Source organism: Nothoprocta perdicaria, unplaced genomic scaffold, assembly GCF_003342845.1.
Source record: "Nothoprocta perdicaria isolate Ctin4 unplaced genomic scaffold, notPer1 scaffold_355, whole genome shotgun sequence".
In the NCBI taxonomy this organism is placed as follows: Eukaryota; Metazoa; Chordata; class Aves; order Tinamiformes; family Tinamidae; genus Nothoprocta; species Nothoprocta perdicaria.
Genome location: NW_020455594.1, coordinates 172,194 through 193,000, shown reverse-complemented (window position 1 = coordinate 193,000; position 20,807 = coordinate 172,194). Strand labels below are relative to the sequence as shown.

The window sequence follows — 20,807 nt, the reverse complement described above, 5'->3', positions numbered from 1 at the left end:
TGGCTCTTTGCAGCTGGTTCCCAGATGGCATACTCCACATTTTGTCAAAGGCAAGCTAGGACAACTATAGCAATGTCCTGCTTTTTGAAATGTCATTTGCTTTTTATCTGGGCAGCTCTTGAAAGGAAGCATGTTAAAATATATACTAGTATTTAGGCTACTGGGGAAGATGGGGTTTTCTGGAAGGTGCATGCTACGCCCAGAAGTGGGGAAGGTAGTAATGACAGTGCTCCTCAAGGAAAGGACAGTGCAGGTATTTTTAAAAGACCGGGAGAACCAGCTGTCAGCAGTCAGTGCAGGGGAAGTACCAGGGAAGAAGGCCACTGCAGTCAGTGGCAGAGGAGGGAAAAGCTGTTGGGTGCGGAAGAGGAGGGTGAAACCAAGGTAATGCAGGTTCTCGCATCTTTAACTTGCTGCCTCTTGGGAGGTGAATATATGTGTATATATATTTACAGAAAAAAATACTTTTTTTGAAACTGTAAGGRATGGTTTTAAAGTCATGGTGGTTTTGAAATGACTTGTCAGAGCAAGCAGAGGCTATTCTAAGGCCTTTTGTTTAAACTCTTGGGGTCAGCAGCAGAATTTTGAGGAAGTAAATTCTGTTGGGAGGTCAGCTTTTCCTGGTCTTGAGCTTCCTGAATGCCTGTTCTTCTCTAGCCATCAGCAGCACTATAAATGCAAATTGTTACCTTTTCTGTGAGTTCTCCCAGTGACTGACTTGTTCATGCACAAGTTTTGTTGTGGATGAGGTAGGTGGGACAGAGCTGCTCTTAGGAAGTCTCGTGGTAAGTACAGTTTTTAGGACTAAATGTCTTGGTAAGTACAGTTTTTAGAACTGAATGTGTTCCCAAAGATACTTAGTGTGTTATTTTTATGAATGAATATGTATAGAATGATGCAAAAGGTAAAACAAAAAAAATAAAGCTTTTAATGCCCATTGCAAAAATACTTTAGGAACTTTCAGGTGCAGCGGTTAATGCAGAAACATCTTAATTGCAACAGTTTGAATCCGTAATTTCTTTCCATGTCCAGGCCTCTTCTGAGATTAGATTTCAGGGTCTTCTGAGATTAGATTTCAGGGTCTTTAGTGTTAGACTTCTGAACGAATGCAGATGGGAAGATGCCTATTTTTCCATTGCACTGGCCTTCTAGCCAGTCTTCATTCACTGAAAGAGAAAATTTATACAATTTTTGTTACCCTAGGGATACACATGAGTGTGCTTCAGATGTTCCTTCAGACCTTCACATGCTGCAGATGAGCCTTTGGTTACRTTTTTAAGATACTCTGCCACTTAAATAGCTATGTAAAGCCTGGTAGAGAGGTGACTGAGGAGATGAGAGGCAGAGAAAGCGAGGAGGAAAGAGGCGGCCAGCAGAGTTAAGGTAAGAAAGGCAATACTGCTAAACTAAAGGAGGGGAACACCACAGTAGAGACTAGGGTTGTCTTTTAAGATATATTAGGTAACTTTCTCAGAAAAAAAAAAAAGAACAAAAGTCTGTTTAGGAACACAATATAATTTATGCAGGCAAATGAATTTTGTTTGAAGGGTCTCACACCAATGTCTGTCTTCAGTGTCTGACTGCTTTCATGTAAACCAAGGTCACAGTGAAGTGTGTATTGGTTTTATTTCTTTAAATATTCCCCAAAGTYCAGTCTTTAAAATTCTCATCGATAGGAGGCAGGGTTTTTTTTCCTGCTGAAAATTTGAGAATTGGGGTTCTTAAAGCAGTTACTTGTCCAAGTCTAATTCTGGACCTGGTAGCTGCCTTGAATATAAACTGGTAGGATTAAAGAGAACATGCAAGGAATGTTTAAAGAGAATTAAAGAGAACAAGCAAGGAGTGATGAGACTGGACTACCATTTCCAAGGTATGGAGATGAACTAAGGTGCAGTTTCGTCTGCTGTTTCTTGTTATTCCTCCCCTCCCCACTCAAAAAAACCCATCAAATCCTTCTCATCTGAGTAAAGCTCTAAGCTCTGACAGTTTCAAAAGAAGAGAGAACCAACTTTTTAATGGTAAATAATGGCTCAGCAATGAAAGAGAGAATAGGATCTTGGGAGGGAGGTGTTATGAATACTATGCAGTGTAAAAACTCATCTGTACAACAGGGCAGGAGGAATTAAGATGGTTTGTGTACAGCTACTTAGTGCTGCCAGTGGACACAAGTTAGGTGTAATCCTGAATATACCTGTATCTGACTTCTTGCATTTAAAACCARTTCTGACATCTCAGCTTCCCCTTGGACTTGAGCCAGTAGGGAAGCAGCAACACAATTCTGCTCGGACTTGAAAGAAGAAAGCCAAATCACATGTTACACCTTGCTGTGAATTTAGTACTTAAACTTGAAATATCGCAAAAACACTGATGCCTAATATTGGGAGGATTAAGGCTTAATGCAAGATTGTGCCTCTAAAAAAAAAGAGAAGCCAGGAAAAGGTATGAGGTGACAGGAATTTGATTAATAAGAATAGTTATATTTCAGAACAATTTCCAATGTGAGGCAAGGTAGAGTAATCAAAATGAGGCATGTCATGATTTTAAAAATAGAAATATTGATCAGTAAACTTAAAAGGGCTCAAGCAAAACCCTCCAAATTTGAATTTGTTTGGGGAAGGACTAGAGATGTGCTGAACGTACTTAGGAAGGGCATGCATGACACTTAAGATTTGAATGGGAACACTGGTAGAGCTGGAAGAGCTATTGCATGTATTCGAGTGCTAATAGCAGTGGGTGGAAGAAAGTTCTAGAAAGCAGTCCTACGGGCTTTAAGCCTTGCTTGCCTTGTAGCTCCTGAGAATTAGCTGAAAATCCTGTTTCTGCAGTAGCATGCAAAGCTGAAACYGTTTCCATCCCAGTATATTGTGTGCTAAACTTTTGCAAAGAGGGAACAGATTGATATCTMTGAATCTGGAAACCAAAAGGACATGAAAAGAAGTAATTCCTGTGTATGTTCTGAGATTATCCTTGCTGTGGAGAAGAAGAGATTTTTGGGGGAGGAGATCAGCATCCCTAATAAAGCTGGTATACTACAATGAAAAATGGGTAAAAATGCTACTCCTATGTCAGTTGTCTGCCCATATTCTTGAGAGTTTTTGACCTAACTGGCAGATGATGAGAACCTACAGGTGCTGTTGAACAGAACGGGGTCTGCTGCAGGTGTTTGGCATTGCAGACCTAGGCCTTTTCTGGAGCTGAAAGACCCTTCCCTTTTTTCCCCTTTTGCTGCAGTAGTACAGTTACCTTTGGATAAAACAAGTATCACGTCTCCTGCCTGAAACTCCAGGTCCTCAGGTTGGGTGGCTTCGTAGTCGTACTGTGCTACAACTTGGATTGGTTCCAACTCTTCTGACGTTGCTTTCTGGGCCTCTTGGTCTGGTTTGGTTTCTGGTGGAGAACCCTTGCCCTAGGGCAGGAATTAAGTTGTTAAGATGCTTCTTGAGCTTTCTCCTTTACCTCACTAGGAAAGAAAAACCCTCTCTTCTTTGGCCCCCTTCACCTGCCTGCCCTTTTAAGGAGTTGTCAGTTTTGTGTGAAAGCCCAAAGCCTGTGCCTTTGGCGGGGAGAACAAGGGTGCCTCCTGCTTAGGGCTCAGCCTTCACCAGGAGGACCCTCGCTGGGAACGAGCGGAAGAGGTGCCTGCAGCCACCGTCACTGACCTCCGTGCTGTCACACCACACTGTCAGGCACTTGTCCTTGGCTTTACTCCAAGCTGCCTTCACGTTCTCAGCACTCAACGTCTCCAGCACCTCGCTCTCTGACCTGTACCTGGGCACATGGAGGACACAGAGTAAGGACAGGGCCTTTGGCACAGAGGGGCCCATCGCTGGCAGCAGGGCTCACCTCAGCTCCGTGTGCTCTGGCTGCAGCTCCAGTTTCTGGCAGACCAAGTTCAAGAGGTCATTGTAGGAGAGATCTGGCTTAACTTGCATAGCAACTGTAAATTTGTAATGTGCCTTGAGGATGTAGGGGTCAGCTTTGGCCTCCTGCAGGGAGGAAATAGGATGTGAGAGGATCTCTTGCTAGGCTGGCCATGCTTGCAGCCCTGGGCATGGGTAGTGTGTCCAGCACATATAGAGGGACCTGAGTGACTGTGATACAGAAGCTATTGTCACCTGTGTAGAATCTCATCTGCAGGGCATTGGGAAGTGAAAACTGGCCTGCTGGTCAGGAGCCCTCTGGGTTAACCTGATAACCATCTCTGTTGGTCGCTTCTGGGCAGGTCAGTGCTGATGATACCAAGCTAACAACCTGGAGGAGACCTCCCTAAAAGCAGCTTTAGTGGCTTAGGTGGGCTGCCAACCTGTTACCTCTTAGAGAAGCTGCAGAATGACAAAGACCTGAATCGCTCCCAGGCCACAGAGCTTGTAAAGGTCAGCTGCCTTCAATATGTAATAAATGTTGATTTGTAATATGGACTATAGGCATCTGCCTTCCTATGATTCCCACAGCAATGCACGGTGTTACCTTGGGTTCTTCTCTCAGCTGTGCTGTGGTAACTGGAACAAAGTCTGTGGAAGAAGAAATAGGTGGCTCAGCGAGTGGAATGGGGTAAGCATTATAGCTTGGTACATAAGTATATGCTCAGAATTCCTCCAGCCCTGCTCTTTGACACCCATCATCATTTGCAGTGACAACCACTAAACCTGGAACCAGCTCCAGTTGCTCAAATGGATGTGGCATCAACTGTAGTGAGATTCATCCATAGGGTTTATAAGTAACCATCAAGAGGAAATAGGACTCTATCTTTCCTCTGGGGAGCTGCCCTAGTATAGTGAAGCTCTGAAACGATTTTCATGTTGTAAAGCCTGTTTTGCATCTATGGAGATGGGAGCTTTAGGGATGAGCTGTTCCTGGGTGGACTTTTTTTTTTTAAATATAAGGATATTAGCAAGTATAAATAGTGAAGTATATTATGCCCTGCCATATGCAATTATTTTTGCAGCTAAAAAACCTTAAATATTGAAGTAGCCAGACAAAATAGGAGYTTTTTGTGCTGTAACTCTGAAATGTCTCTCTGCAGTGCTGGAAGTCTGCAAAGCCRGTGCAAACCCCAGCACTGCTGGCAGCCAAGAGCCTCTGGTTGGTAGTCTGGGTCTTAGGGAGGGATGTTTGAGGTGAAAGCAGAGTCCTGCTTCCAGCGATGAGAACAGGTTGAGGTCTGCTGTGCTGCTTGCTCTCTCTGTCAGGAGCTTGAGGCTGGAGATAAATAGCCGAGTTTGGACTAGGAATCCCATGCTCCTTATGCTTGTTGTACAGCCTTGAGGAAGGGAGGTGACTTTTGAGGCGCTGAGCATCAGTAACCCTGCATGAATGTAGCTTGCTTTGGAAGCGCCTCACCAGTGAAGGCAAAGCTGTTTTTAGTACCTTTGCTGTTCTCATCTCTCTAGGTTTGCACTGAAAACTGGAGGCAACCCTTGGTTTTTACATCAGATGTAAATTAAGGCCCTTAGCTATGATGAATTGACATAGATTGGTTGGTCTGTCCACAAGGATCTACTCTCAAATTTTTTAGTGGTTTGACATTGCAGTGCTTGTTAGGGGAAGGGGCAGAGCTCTGCTTTTCAATATAGTCCTGCTGCTAAATCTGTGATGGCTTTTGGTGCCATAAAGGTATTTGAGATTGCTGGGTCTTTGAGGCATTTGCTCTGAAGGCTATATTGTAGGGATTGGCAGCTCAGTCCACAGGATTACTGTAGTTGTTATATTTAGAGGAGAGTGAGGGGGAAATTAAACATTCACAATTCTGAAGGATCAGCATTTAGATTGAAATTTTATAGGTATTGACTGAGATCTAATGGAAAAAAAAAACCAAATGTCTCAAAATTAAATCTTCACTTTGTGGGAGGCGGAAGGTCTACCCCTCCTCCAGATGATTAAAGGTTCCYACAGGTGCTCCATGCCAGCCTGCCCCTTGGCAGTTGGGTGGCTTTGGTGCAGGTGTCCCTGCTGCAGGGAATGTCCTGGGCCTCAGGGCCTCAGCCCGGAACCCCCTTCCCTGGGCCCTTGCAGCACCTTCAAAACTGTCACAACACAGAGCAGCGTTAATCCCAGGTGAGGAGAAGCTTGTCATGAACTTCCTGCTTGGGCTCTTGCACCAGCTGGGTCACTTGCCCTCTTTCTGTCCCCAGCCTTTTTTGTCCGTTAGTTGCTGTGCTAGTTAAAAGCATTAAGGAACTTGCTTTCCCCTGGCRTCTGGGCCATATCTTTTACTCCACCCTCAGCACTGCAGTTGCAGGTTGTGTCTCTCCATCTTTGGGATGGAGCAAATGGGTCAAGAGGGCCAGAAAGTCAATGGAGATGGGTCCCAGCCCTCATCTCAGCAGATGGGAAAAAAGCAGAAGGAAGCAGCAGTGAGGAAATGTTTCAAAGCTGCCCCCAGGGTGGGGTTGCCCACAAGGTACTCGTGTCCCTTCAGCTCCCCGTCACTGACCTGGTGCTGGACGACGGGGTTTTTCTGGAGCGCTGGAGCTTGGTGGCTCTGGGATCTCAGATTCAGAAGGGATTTCTTCCTGTGCAGGATGGGAAGAGAGTGTTGTCAGTCAGCCCTGCCTGAGGAAGCAGGAGGCATTGCTGCCCTGCGGGGGGGATCTGTTGTTCAGAGTAATTTTAGCCCTAGCCAGGAAGATCATTATCCTGTGTGTGCTTGAGTTGTTCCTGGCTATTTCCCTAAGGTCTCTTTGGGGCCTTGAACTGAAGAGGGAGTGTTCACTACTCCTCTCCACTACTTACTCTCACCTACCCAAGGCACCGTGAGCACAATATCTGCCCAGGTTGGACAGGTGTGAATTCCAGGTAAGAGGGCTGCCAAGCAGGAGATTCCTCTGGAGTTTCGAGGAAGAGGCAGTTGCAGGTGCTTGTAAAGAAACCCCTGCGTGCCGGGGATGTTGGAAGGTACGAAATAGGTGGTGGGTGATTTGCATGAGGGTATTCCCTCCCCTGGAGGCCATCTTTATCCTGGGTGATCTTACCTGGATATGCAGCCTGTTCTGGAGCTCCACAGGCTCGAGGTAGTTGCAGGGGACAATCCCTTTCTGTGGGGAAGCAGAGATGAATGGGCATTGCTTGGCAGGAGGCAACTTGCTGCTGGAGGAAGCACCTGAGCTTGTTCTTGCCCTGCTTTGAACCAGGAGAGTGCCTGAAGCGTAAAGGTTGGTTGATGCGGATTGGATGGATTCTTTGAATCCTGTRTCCTAAGCCATACGGGGGTTGAGTAAGAATTGGCAAATGAAATGAGTAACTTTACTAGATCATCCAAGAGATCTAAGACAAAGGAGTAAGTTCTCAATGTGGTATATGAGAAGATGGGTGACCCCGCTCTGAGGTGCTTCACTCAAGTGGGGATGATCATGCAAATRGAGCAGAATGTCTTTGGGCTGGAGGCTACCTGGGCAGTGGTTGGGCTTTGCTGGTCGGTTATTCTCAGCTCTCCTAAGGAGCAGAGATTGCCTCTTAACAAGCCCAAAGGCACCTGTCTGGGTTTGAGCAGGGAACACAGTGGAGCTGAGGCAGAAACTCTTCCAGCTGGTGATAGCACAGCTATGCCCTGCTCTTCATCTGCAGAACCTTGCAGCTCTAACAAGGTGTCAGCCTCATTGTCCACCCCCTGTGTCAAGTGTGTCTCTGGTACCTTTCCGTTGAACATCACAGTTGCCCAGTTGTCCTTTTCTTTCTTCAGGACAAAGACAATGTTTCCTGGCAGGACCTGCAGCTCCTCAGAGGTCTCGGGGATGAACTCATACAGGACGCGGTGTGGTTGTCCTTCAAGGGCCCTAGGGTGGAAGGTGTGGTTTTAGGGAGGGAAACRATACATTTTCTTAATTTTCCACTGGAAGCTTGGACCTGTTTTGTTGTTTTCCTGATCCATTCCCCTTCCCACCTTAGGTTTGAGTGTTGGCTGGACTCAGCCTGTGGTGGTGCAGGACAGGGCTGGACCTGGCTGCCTGTATCCACAACACTGCCTATGTTTCATCCAGCTTACCTGAGGATTTCTGGTGTCTTGGGCCTGGGTGGAGGACCGGAGGCCTGGGAGGAAAAAGAAAATTGTCTGTAATCYGAAGAATTTGAGTTGCTGCAGTTTTCTACCATGCCTGACTGACATCATCTCTACATGGTTACTTCTTCCTGTGCTGTTTTTCAGGTCTGATAATTCAAACCTGAGGGAGGGTCTTTTGCTGCTTTACAGACTGTCAGTGTAAGGTTGGCTTGCTGCCACTCACATGTGTGCAGCAGCAGCTGCCTTTTGTGCTGTTCACACTCTCACTGGTTCTGGTCTTTTGAAGGTGCACTTTCTGAGCACTTCCACTTGCGATTTTCAGTCATGAGGCTGTGCACTTTTGGTTTCATGCATTCACAAAGGGTTGAGATCATGAAATTGAAAGCACTTGGTTTAAACAGTAGTAGTTTTATATTGCCATGTATGTTCTTATTGTTATAAAACCCCAGCTGCCGCCCTAGTACTTCACAGTCTCGCCTGCCTTAGAAATCTGAGATTTCTTGTGGATTTTATCACCTCTCTGAAGAAGTTTTTACTGAAGTGGGATGGCAGTTCTGACTCCTAGAGCAAGGTGTTAACACCCTACTTGATTGAGAAGCGTCTGTTTAACCTTGCATAACAGTTACAGACCTGCAGCGGCTACAGTTCCCTGCACCTTCCCAAAAGACTAGTAAAGAAAAACCCCTCTCTGGTGCCTTTAGAAGYAGAACAGATGTTTAGATTGCGTCAATAAAACGACAATGAAAATGCAGAGAGATCTATGAACCRGGGCAAGTAGAAGAAACAAAGGTGGTGAACAAAAGCAGAAGCCCTTTTGCCCCTCTCGTGATTCAGGTGTTAGGCCGGTGAATCCTACCAAATCTTACAGGGAGGGTGTAAGATCTCCTCCCCTGCATGGCAAGCTGCAAGCCACAGCAGAGACAGAGAAACGGGATGCACAACCAGGCCTCTGCTTCTCCATCAAGGGCAGCTTTAGCTTAAGCCACAAACGTCAAGTGAGTTTGGGCTGTGGTGCTGGATGATGAGCAGAGCAGCTGAGCTGTGGGCYCGTGTGTCCATCTACCCAGGGCAGGAGCAGAAAGTTTGTGGTGGCAACGCTGCGGCCTGCGAGCAGGAGCCCCCATCAAGATGCTGCACRAGACGGTCCCTGTGCGCACCTGGGCCCCGCACTGTGCCGGCTGCCGCACTGACRACAGTGTTGTGTCAGTCAGTGGTGCCTTACCTGGGGCTGAAGCGGAGCGAATCCTGAAAAACTGTCCTTGTCCACCACAGATGCTACCACCTAGAGCCAAAGACAGACACATAATGATTTGGTGCTTGTAGTGTATTTTGGACACCCTGTTGTCTGATGCTGGCCCTCCTTTGGTGTCGTGTAAGCCTAGCTCCTTGGGTATGAATGCTTCAGGATCAAGGTAGGGTCGATGATTTCAGGTAAGCATCTTTGACAATTGACCTGGTGCTTCAGAGCTCCAAAGCCTACCACGAAGTTGTGGTGAATTCTTAGCCTCGCCCCTACTGCATTAGAGTTAACATAAAAGAGATTTCCTTTTAACTGGCAATGTCAAGGGGGTTTAAGGAGCCCTTGCCTTCTATAGGCCATTCAAACATTGTTTAAAATGTTCAAAACGTTTGTGTGCATGTCAAAAGGGAACCCTTGAGTGAAGTCAAGGGGAGCTTCTGAGTTGTTGGTCACCTGGTAGTCCGGTACCCATAGATCTGTAGTTGGCCTCCTGCAGGAAACCTGACAACAAGGGCGTCATTCTGCCTCCTAGGACCTGCATCAAAGGATGGTGTCCCAGGGCTTGGATTTTGTATGCTAAGGGGAGAAAAACTTGCTTGAGTTTTATTTTTATTTCTCTAGTTGAAGCTGAAAAACCTTTCTCAGACTAAGCAGTTAAAGAGCTAGAGGCCACTTGTGAGTGTCAGATTTTTAAATAGCTTGAACTCCACCCTCTTCTCCTGCCCTTGAACAGAGTCTTGGTTCAAGTTCAAACTCCAATGAGACTTTTCCAGCTCATTGCTGAATGACTGTGCCTCATGTCTGACTAATGAGAGAAACTGAAATAGGCAACGCTGAGCTGTACAGATAAGGTTCTGTAGAAATATTAGATATAGAATTTTATCTCCTCATTTCTTGCAGAGTCCCAGTTCCCTGTGAGGTTCCCATATCATCCCTCCTCCCATCCCTGTGGGGATCCCCAGGGCCAGCCCTGTATCCCTGCCCTGCTCAGCAGGCAGGGGATAGCAGATCACCAAGTGATGGCCTTTAAGCAAAGGGAGGTCAGTGGCTCTCTTCAGCCCACAGTCTYGACTTGAATAGATTAGGTATTTCTTTCTTACCGTAGCCTTTCCTAGGTAGTCCTTCTTTTCCAGTTGAGCCACTTGCTTTTCATTTGGCCGAAACAGCTTGCCCATGGGAACTGTCACCATCTCATAGAGCTTCTGCTTCTGTACCACACAGAAACCATAGTGGTTATAGTCTTGCTCTGTAAAATCAACCCACGACCTTGGCAGTCTGACTCCAGCCCTCACATRGGCTGCTTAGACCAGTCTTCCCACCACTGCCTGAAAACTCTCCCTGCAAGTCCTACCCTCAGTTTGACACCCATGTTCTGTGTAGCCATCTTCACTTCTCTGCTAAACCCCTTGCTAAGGAATGGCTTCTCTATTCRTAAGATTTTCTCTCCCTCCTGTAGGACTGTCCTGGACAAATACCATGTCAAGACCTCCKGTTTCTTACCAGGATAGCTTCCATTGCCTTGTCAATCTTGTTGTGCTGGGGCTCACTCTTCATGCTCATTGCCAGGGTCAGATGCTCCTCTGCTTTCTTCCAGTCCTGCATTGTGGCGTACACCAGTGCTATGTTATAAAGTATCTGCAGGAGGGTTAGAAACAAGGAAATCAGTTATTCAAAGAGCTGGGCCCTTGCCAGGAGCACCTTACAGGAGAAGCCACCAGAGCAGATGGCACCGCACAGTGCGTGTGCTTCCAAGCGCTGTGGCAGGATTTATCTGGCCTCCCTGGCCAAAGCAGAGTGACGAGCAAGTCCCTTTTAAAGACTATGAGCAAAATAATTTGAGATCTTTATCTTGCTTCCCTTTGCAAAGTTTCTCTGATGCTGTTGAGGCTTTTTGCCACACTAATAGCTTTCTGTGGCAACACTGACTCCCCATCAGTGCCAACTTGTATACTTAGGGTTTGAACACAGATTTTTTTTTTTTTTCCTAGATTTTTTCCCCCTAAATTTTTCTTTTTTTAATGACCTGGTAGACAGCCCTTTCTATGTAGGCCAAATGCTGCTTCCATATAGGTAATCAGGAGTTTGTGCCTTCTGGCACTGCGCTGGCAGCTGAGAGCAGCGTGGCCACCCCTGGTAAGGTCTGTGCCCATTACGAGCACAACGCTGGTCTCCCCCTCACCTCGCAAGCAAACAGCCTGTACCGYAGCCCCAGGATCTTGTAGTCTATGAGCTGGTTGCCTCGCAGTTGGGCCAATGCCTCTGCAAAATCCTTCATGGCCATTTCATGACTGTGGAGCAAAGGAAACAGTAACTTAGGAGGTCTTCACCACCACTGACTGRTGCCCTCAAGGGCACCTCACCCAGACCTGAGTCATTGCGTGTCTGAAAATACCAGAAACCTTTTATCCTTTAAGAGCCCTTTTAAGGCAAGGCTTTAGGAGTTATGATCCTATGTCTTTGTTTTGAAGGCCCCAGGCTCTTCCAGTGCCCCTTTTCTGTAGGGGAGGGACTTGTTTTCCAGGCCTTCCAGCACTGCTACCAACCTCCCACCCCCTGTTTAGGCTGGAGTCAGGACACATTCTGTTACTGCTYGTGTTATCTACCTATGGTTGTTCTGGGAAGTTCTAGTCCAGAAGCACTTTACAGGGTGTCTTGGTGTGAGCTGAAGACCTCACACCTGCAGACCTTGCCACTGAGTCTTTACAAAAATCAATTAAACTCATATGGGTCTCTCTAAAGTCTTTGGAGTGTTTTCAGACCTCCCAATGTGGCTTAGAGGTATCCCTTGGGTTTCCAAGTATTGGGCTGCTGTCTCTGTAAGTGGCACAAAATTAAACCTTCAACCCATCCAGTGCCCTCCACTCACTTCTCTTGCTTGTAAAACACTATCCCCCGTTGGAAATAGGCGACGGCCAAGTGCTTGTCACAGCAGATGCTCTGCGTGAACGCCTGAAAGGAGGGAGAAGGAATGGAGAAAGGTAAGAAGGCAAGTRCCTTAAGGAAAGATGAGGAGGTAGGACAGAAGTACTTGCCCTGTTTGCCCCTCTGCTTTATTTGCATGCTGCCCAACCTGGGACTTCCTGGAGCCGCAACCAGGTGTCACCAGTCAACTGGGCAGCTTTGTACCTCAGCATCCTCCCCTGGGAGGGATGCGCGTCTCCCTTGCCTCTCATCTGTGATTCACTGATAAAATAAGTGCAGCAAGAATGCCCCGCGGCGTCGTGTTTCAGCTGGATTTTCAGAAGCCCCAGATTCTTGCTTTGGACTGTGATCCTTCGTTCCTCCCCTTCCCACCCATCGGCCTGCTCGGCAGGTCTGCGCATACACTCYGCGTTGCTCTGCGCTGCCTGCAAAAGGCACCAGCAAAAGGGTGCCCACGAGCCGTTACCCACCTTCTCTGCCTCGGGCAGGTTCCCCAGAATGAGCTGGATGCAGCCGATGTTGAAGCAGAGTTTGGAAGGAGGGTTGTGGACAGAGGTGAAGGTGGCGAGGGCCGCCCTCCACTCCCGCTGGTCGGCTGCGCACACCCCCTCGTTCCAGAGCCGGATCGTCTCCACCAGCGACATGGTGGGATGTGGTGCTGGCCGTCTCGGGGTCTCTGCCCGTGCTTCCCACGGCTGCCCGGCCTCTCCCTGGCTGCCTCTGGCAGCAGCACTTCTGCATTTGTTGCCGGTGGTGGCAGCTGTGTCGCAAACCCTGCAGGAAGCAGCCTCGCACGGGGGCGGCGGACGTGGCCCGGAGATGGGGAAGTGGAGCCAAGGCTGGTGCTCATGTGCTCTGGGTCTCACTCCTTGGAGTTTGTGATGGAAAGCTGGGGAGTTGGCCAGCAGGGTGATTTTTCAGGTCCACTTCAGGCTGGCTGGGTCCAGGCTGGGCTTCCCAGAACGTGGCCTCTAGGGAGGGAAGGCACTCAATGGCTTTAAGTGTTTCTGAAGCTGTCACTCTGCTGGGATGGCTGCCTGCAGCCTTGCAGGTGTCCTCCTGCCTTCCCCAGGGACAAGGTGAAACCAAGCGCACTGAATGCACACAGGCTGCCTGGAAAACCCCKATGCATCTTCCACCTTTTTGTGTTAGGTTTTGTGCAGTCAGTTTATTACCTTAATTTCCCCCTCAGACTAGATAACACCAACAACAGAAGAGACTCTTCTTGTCTTCTGCTTGGAGAGTGGGAAGAAGCCAGAGGTGCTGAAGGAAAGGGCTGCATTCCCCTTGACAGGGTGCCGGGGCACATCCCTGCACCCCAGGCTCTTCGCAAGCTGAGCACACCCTCGACCTCCCTCTGTGCCCAGCCGGCTTCTCACAGCAGAGACGGACAACATGGAGGAGATGCAGCAGCTGCCACCTCTGGAAGGGCCCAGGGTGACACAACCTCTGGAAGGGAGAGGGATGCAGATGCCRAATCTGTGAGTGTGAGCATACCCTGCTGAGAAGCCCTTTCTTACTCTTTTGAAAGAGACTCACTTAGAAGCCAAGGACGTTTGTTGTTCCAAAGGGACATTCCAATGCTTAGAAGCAGGAAACCTTTCACCTCTAGGCTTTAGAYGCTGGACAGGTGATGACTTGTGTAGCTGAAGGGTTTACACATGACCCAAAGGACACCACACTGGGACTTGGGACAGCTCATTCTTCTTGGCCATATGACCTGCTGCATGTCACTTCTCCCTCCTTCGTCTCTTTCCCCACGTAGCATTGGCCTCGTGCATCTGTTGAGCTCTTTAGGACAGAGATTGGGGCTCGTGCTAACCTGACCTCATGGCTGTTGTGTGGGTTGGTCTTTTTGCCATCCTACTGCTGCCATGGAGGTGTCATCTAGCAGAAGAACATCCACTTTATTCCAAATGATCTTGCTGGTAAATCCCAACAATGGTAAAAGGAGGTGGATGGAAGACCACCCTAATGGCAACAGCTGATCATCAGATTGGTGCACCGATAATGTAAAAAGTAGTTTTAAGTCCTGTTCCTAAATGTTCTGTGTTATAACATGTGACTAATAACCCTTGTTCAGATGAAGTGCAGCTGCAGGTACCAATGCTGTAATTCTATAACTTGAACCAAATGAGCGTGGTTTTCTTGTATTGCCCAGAAAGGAGATGGCCTCTGAAAGTTGCAGGCACAGCTAATGCACCTAACAACAGACTAGTCGTTAGGTATATAGGTTGCTAGGTATAGRTATATAACTAGCGGGCTGCTAGTTATATAACGTATAAGAAGTGTTCAAAGTATCTCAGAGTTGTGATAAACACATCCCTTCCAGAAACGCAATGAGTCTCTGTTCCCCTTTCTCTTGCCACTTTGCTTATTAGGCAAATGCTTCTTCTGTGTTAATTTCTGAACAGAAATAGATAATATAGATGGTAACATCTCCTGTGTGAGATTCCTGGAATCTTGCACAGGGAGCTCTCAGAGAGAAAAATATGTGGAGATCCAGACAGAATGCACAAGTGGCTTTTAAGTTGGTACAGTAACTGTATGCAAGAATGTATCAGAATTTCTAGAGAGAGTCTGGGAAGGAGAAAAAAAAAATAATCAGGGCACTGAAACATGTTAATTCTCGGGGAAATGAGCTTGCTGAGATTTACCACAGGAGGAATGGAAGAGCTGGGCATGTGCAACTCCTTCCCCAGGGGCTGGTCTGCTCTGTGGCTGCAGCTCAGCTGGGTGTGTGGGACCTTATTTGSTGTGTCACTCCCTAAATAGTGGCAGAGACCACAGAAATGTGTGGCCAGATGATGGATGAGTCAAATGCAGGAGCTGGTGAGGCAGGAGAGGCCAGCCGGTATCTCATCGCGGTGGCAGGGCAGCAGTTTCTCCTTAAGCATTCAGCTTTTAGCTATTGCAAAACTGGGAAGTGACTAAGTTACAAAGTGCTGTTATGACAGGCTTAGGCCAAACCTGAAAGCAGCAGTGAGAAGTTTGCAGTTCCTAGAAGAGCCCTACAAATGCTATCTCCTGTGGAGAAGGTCTGATCTGTATGGAGAGTAGTTTTCCTTGAAGGTTTCCTTTTTAATTAGAGGAAGGGAAATGCCTTTTGCACAATGGAAAATGTTTTCTTTCTCACCCTCTCCCACCCACTTTGCCACATATCCYGGTCTTTGTTAAATTTGTTTGTAACACGTGTCACCTTTTTCTGTTACTGCTGCCTGGGTGCCCTTGGCCAGCTGTGTGGAGATGGTCCCTGGTAAAGCTCTGGTTGGAACTTTACTCTTCTCCTTGCTCTTACGCTCTGCTGCTCTTTCACCCGCCCTCCCTGTCCTGTTGCTTTCTYTTGGCATCGGTTTCGCGTGCCATGAGTGAGCGCTGGGGCTCCCGTCCCTGAGTGAGCATGGASGCTCCCATGCGCGCTCCACTTGGGAGCAGGGCAGCCCTGGARCCCGTATCTGCGCTGGGCAAACACTTTGCAGTGCATGATGTTTGTCTCAGGAAGGCTTCACACTGCACAAGAAACAGACATATTCTTTTACTACTAGGGAGAAGTAGCTTCTGTACCAAAGGAAGCTGCCCCAGTCTCCGCGGGGCTCCACTGCCCTTCTCGGCAGGGCGCTGGGAACACGTGCCTCGTGCAGCACAGTTGGTGTCTGAGGACAGTAATGCTGCCCCTGCAGCCCGCAGCTGATGGGAGTGGATGAGGCAAGTGTGAATCACCTCGAGTGACGTGAGCGTGATGGGCACAACGTGCTTATTAATAGTTGCTGCTCCCACTTGGTTGTGGGAACATTTTTGTTACAGCCAGCATTACTCTGGGGTTGCTCAGAGGATGCAGATTTTATTTTTGCCATTGGCTTCTCACAGGCTCTTCCAAAGTTCAGTCTAATCTGCTGGACTTCCAGTGTGTTTGTGGGGCCAGCAATGTCTTTCAGTGAAATAGTGCATATATGTGGGCTTTCTGAACCTAAGAGCCCCTATTCTATAGCTTCTATAAACACCTATGTGGGCTTTTCTGAAGCCTACCTAAGGAGGTGGTGTTGGTGAWACACAGATTGTTGTTATGCTCCTTCATTGCATGTTCTGTGTTGTGGTATTTATGTGTCCAAGAACCACTAGCATGCAGGACTTGTAATAAGGAGATAATTTTTTATTAGATTTGCTTTTTAACATCGTATCAATCAGTTTAATGAAAGAGGGGCCTTCCTGCAAGTCTTGCATCTTTACTGCCCTTGCACTGATGTTTGACCAAAGCTGTCTTTGAACGCATCCCTGCAATTATATGCAGAGGACACATGTTCATTATTAATGTCTCCAAATACTTTATATATTACTCTTAGGGGAATTTGGTGATGTCTGCTCCTAGCTTTTGTTTATCTAATGCCACCTAGAGGTAGCTGGTCTGCTTTGAAAAAGGATAATTTAGAAAATGTTTTTCAAGTAGCTAGGATTACATAATTTCCTTTTTTAGAAATAGGAATAGATCAGTGTCTTAAGTCATTCTTCCTATAGATATGTTTGAAACCTGGATACTTCCTTTGGTCTTTGGAGCAAGGGCAGTGTGTGTCCAGCGCCTGCTGCAGTCGAGTCTTTCAGATGTGACTGACATGGAAGAGCCCTCAGCTGCCAGAGCACTCGGCCTGCGTGTCCGTGGGCCTGGGCCATGCAGAGGCTCTAGCACCGTTGTGTGTCAGCAGCAGTGACGTTTGACAGAGCCATCCTACTGCTGGGCCAAGCCCAGGGCTCTGCCAGTAATTACAGYGCAAACAACAATTAAGTGTTTCATCACTTGGAGCTGGGGTGGGCARGAGACCAACCATCCCTGCTATGAATGCAGCAGCTTAGCTCCCTGTGGCAGCCCTGCTAGCCCCCGCTACTGTTTGGGCTTCCYGTGCCTGTTTCGGCAAAACCTTTAACACGTGCTCCCCCAACTTGTATTTTAGTGTAAGCAGAGGAACTTGGTTTAGAATAGTGCTTGTTATTTGCTTATCTAACCAAAATCTCAAACTTTCTAACTGGATGTACAAGTACAAATAATTGTGAAGTTGGGTTATTATGAAAATTGAGGGGAAAATAGGATTTTAGGGGCTGTTTTTTTCATTTGCTAGTCCTTGTAAAGCACCATACTGGACTAAACAAGTTATTCCCACACTTTTCCAACTMTCCAGACATTTCAGATGCTAAGTAAATATTCAGTGACAATTTATTGTCTGGTCTTTATTATTATTACAAAAAAAGCAGATATCAAAAAACAGCAAAGATTTCACAAGTTTCCCAACAGTTTTACACAACTGAATTGCTGTAAAATGGTGAATGTAAAACAAGTGTATTTAAGCCCTGGCCCTAAACATTCAAAGGTGATCTGTGGTCTGGGATGCCCTAGGCTTGCTTAATTCTTTTTAAAATACTCCTCACTACGCTGGGACTTAATCTGCCCACTAGCTAACACACTGTGGTAAAATACAACAGGAATGTAAACTTTTTGGGGATCCTTTAAGGCCCTATATATCTGGAAAATAAAAGATGGGAGCTTTGCAAAGGATGGTGCAGGTGCTAGTATGATTTTTTTTTGATTACCACAGGCAGCCATTATGTTGTGCTTGACAAAACCAAATCACCTTCAAGCTGCTGAAAGGTGATTTGTGTGAAAGCTCTCTTTCCTTTTCCTCATCAGAATCTTTGTTCTGCAAAACGAAGAGTTCACAGGACTAGGCTCTAGTGTAGACAGCCCATCAGCTTTTTAAATTTTGCCATCCAAATTGCACAACAGACAATTTAATCCAAATTGAGACTTTCCAACAGTGGACTTAGCATTTCACTGATGACAAGAAACCAGACTAGGTCATGAGATACAAGATTTAAAAAAAAAATACTCATCTTTCTGGAATGATAATCATCTGAAGGGGAGCCTTTACCTTCTGTACTATTCACTGCTGTAGGTTCAGAGGTTGACCAAGAGAAACATGGTCCAGTTACTTATAGCAATAGCTGCTCCACTTCTCAAATATATATCTTACATCAAAACACTGCTTGGATAGCAAAAAGAATTAAGACACTGTCCTACGTCCTTCAGCATTTGGAAAGTGAGGTCCAAATCTGCCACAATTATACACAAATGCAAATTGTCCTAAACATGAAGTTGTGTATGTAGCTATTCATGTCACTGAAATGCTCTTGAGTACCAAATATTCCTGTTAGAAATAAAATTGCACCTTCATAATTTTCCAGAGTTCAACAAAAAGAGATCAAGATATGCATTATTTTTCAGATATGAAAGAAGCAGCAAGAAGGCAAGCTGAGAGACAGAAGCTGCCCACAGGGCAGCAATGGCATTTGGTTGGTTGGTTTTTGTACCAGCGTTTCCCACAGCTATGGGTGACAGACAACCATTTCTTGCTGGACTTAAACCGTTTTTCTGGCAGTCAAAACACGGACAATGGAACCTACTCCTCCAGCAGCCAGGGCCTGAGAAGAGAAATATGGCAATTAACACAAAGTCAAGGTAAGTACAGGCTGAAGCAACTGCCTGATAGTAGAGACTTCCAGGTTCCAGGCCCTATTTCAAATAACCAGCTCCCAGCACTTTATGTAAAGTGCAAAACCAGCATCCAAGGTGCTGGGGAAGTATAACCACATTCACCTTGACAGGCTTCCATTTCCTGCATAACTATGTTGTAAATTTTGCTTCCCTCTAGGAAGGAAATTCTACTTCTATCTGCTTTAATCACTAGAGCAAGCTATTTCATTTAACTCAGTCTAACATAAAATCAAATGTTAACTGGATAATCTTTACCCAAGAAATCAAAAGCATAAGAGATATAATTCAGTGGTGAACCTGCAAGGACCATACCCTTTAACCCGTGTGAAATACAGCATTTCAGCTTCCCCAAACAGAAAGATCATTTTAAGCAGGCTCAATGAGCACGCCCCAGTCCCAAAATCTGCTACTAAGAATAACCCAAGCAAGAGAGTGCAGGTCTTGTCAACGCACCTTCTCATGCCACTGCAGCAACACAGCGCTGCTGTTGTCAGAAGGGCTCTCRAAGCCCTTGTAGATGTATTTCATTAGCAGATCAACGCCGTTCTTGTCCAGTGACTGCACTGCCTTTTCAATGTCATTGGCTTTGAAAGAGATGAGGACCTTCAGGACRATACTTTCTGCACGATCCTGTGAAAAAGTAAGTTAGGAAAATCCATTCATTCCCATATAGGGTGCACCCTATAGTTATTATTATGTCATTATTATAGTCACTATTATGACCTATTAGTCATCTCTTGAAGTAGAATTCTTTTTCTCTTTTAACAATTCTAAAACACTTTTTGGAAAAAAAAAGTAGGATGTAGTTTGAACATCAAGCTTGTACTCATAATGTATAGGGGAAACCTTATTCCACAAGAGTATCATCTAATTAACTTTGCCAAATACGTACAATTCTAGATCTGGAGATAAGTTGGATATATATTGGATATATCTTGAATATATATTTTAATTCAAGTGACTTAAGTTCAGCCTACAAATGCTTAATCAGCCTACAACTACTTAACCCTGAGGCTAGCCCCAGCAGAAACATGAAAGAGTTTAATAAGTTTGCTGTTTTCCAGGTTCCCTGCCTTTGCTTATGTTTGCAAGTATCTACCTATTATAGGACTAAATAACACTTGTTTTTCATAGCAGCACCCAACGTCTGGGAACCTACAGCAGTGCTGTAAGGGTAGGTACCAGGCGTGGATGGCCGCAGCCGCCCTGGCGCGGGGCAGCTCCCCCGTTAGCTGCGTGCTGCTGGGCCGCGGTTTAAGCGGGCGCCTCTCTGCCGCTCGTGCGCGCCTGGCGCAGGGGCAGGGCTCGCGCTTGCTGCGCCCGCACCGCTGCAGTCACGATCGCGGCTTGCTTCCCTTTCTTCCTTTTTTGTAGGCGTGCGGCCCGGCGGGGCGGCGCTGGCCAGCGCTCGCTGCTCGAGCCGCGGTTCCCGACTCCTGCCCGCCGCTCCCCGCTGCCGCCTCCCGCGCTCCACGCTCCGCAGGGGCCCGGGCGCAGGCTGCGTGCGGCACTCAAGCCCGGCGGGCCCAGCAAGCCGCCGCGAAGCGGGGCTGTCCGCGGGCCGAGCTGCGCTGTCAGCGGCACGGAGGCCCCGCTCTCCCCTCGCCACCGCGGCTGCCGCAGCGCCTCCCCGCCCCAGCTACGGGGCAGCGCCGGCCTCACCTTCACCGCCTGGTTCTTGGTGTTGATGGGGGGGTTCTTGAGGGCCGCCTGCAGCGCCGCCATCATGTTCCCCCTGCGGGCCGGTTAAGGGCCAAGACAGCAGCGACGGCGCCGCCGCGCAACCCGGCGGGGCCCGCGCCGCCCTCCCCCCACCCCCGCCGCCGGCGGAAGGAAGGATATTGTCGCAGGCACGAGTCCACCTCGCCCTCGTCGGGCCCCGCCTGCCCGTCGCCGCCGTCCTCCTCGTCCACGAACTTGTTCTCGTCGTACTCGTCCACGTCCACGCGGCGGAAACGCGCCGAGGACACCGTGTGCTTCGCCATGGCCGCTGGGCCGCCGCCGCCTCCCCTCGCTCGCCGCCGCCCGCGCACGCGCACCGCGCCCGTCCGCCGCCGCATGCGCTCTGCGCACGCGCCGAGCGCCGCGCCGCCTGCGCTCCCGCCATTGGC

The 20,807-nt window shown here is 47.7% G+C and overlaps 2 protein-coding genes across 2 annotated transcripts; both read right to left on the bottom strand.

Annotated features, from left to right (window-relative positions):
- Positions 1–912: 912 nt before the first annotated feature.
- On the bottom strand, positions 913–12,836 carry NCF2 (neutrophil cytosolic factor 2). Its single transcript, XM_026044237.1, has 15 exons — positions 12,629–12,836; positions 12,103–12,185; positions 11,416–11,524; positions 10,737–10,871; positions 10,337–10,444; positions 9,219–9,278; positions 7,982–8,025; positions 7,631–7,772; positions 6,972–7,034; positions 6,434–6,512; positions 4,468–4,511; positions 3,844–3,986; positions 3,660–3,768; positions 3,244–3,406; positions 913–1,166 (listed from the first exon to the last, which is right to left on the bottom strand). Exons 1-15 carry the CDS (start codon positions 12,800–12,802, stop codon positions 1,069–1,071), a joined length of 1,554 nt encoding a protein of 517 aa, XP_025900022.1. The 5' UTR covers positions 12,803–12,836; the 3' UTR covers positions 913–1,068.
- Positions 12,837–17,668: 4,832 nt separating this feature from the next.
- Positions 17,669–20,699, bottom strand: ARPC5 (actin related protein 2/3 complex subunit 5). Its single transcript, XM_026044238.1, has 4 exons — positions 20,539–20,699; positions 20,359–20,431; positions 19,150–19,326; positions 17,669–18,623 (listed from the first exon to the last, which is right to left on the bottom strand). The coding sequence occupies exons 1-4, from the start codon at positions 20,679–20,681 to the stop codon at positions 18,561–18,563; spliced, it is 456 nt and encodes a 151-aa protein (XP_025900023.1). The 5' UTR covers positions 20,682–20,699; the 3' UTR covers positions 17,669–18,560.
- Positions 20,700–20,807: the final 108 nt, after the last annotated feature.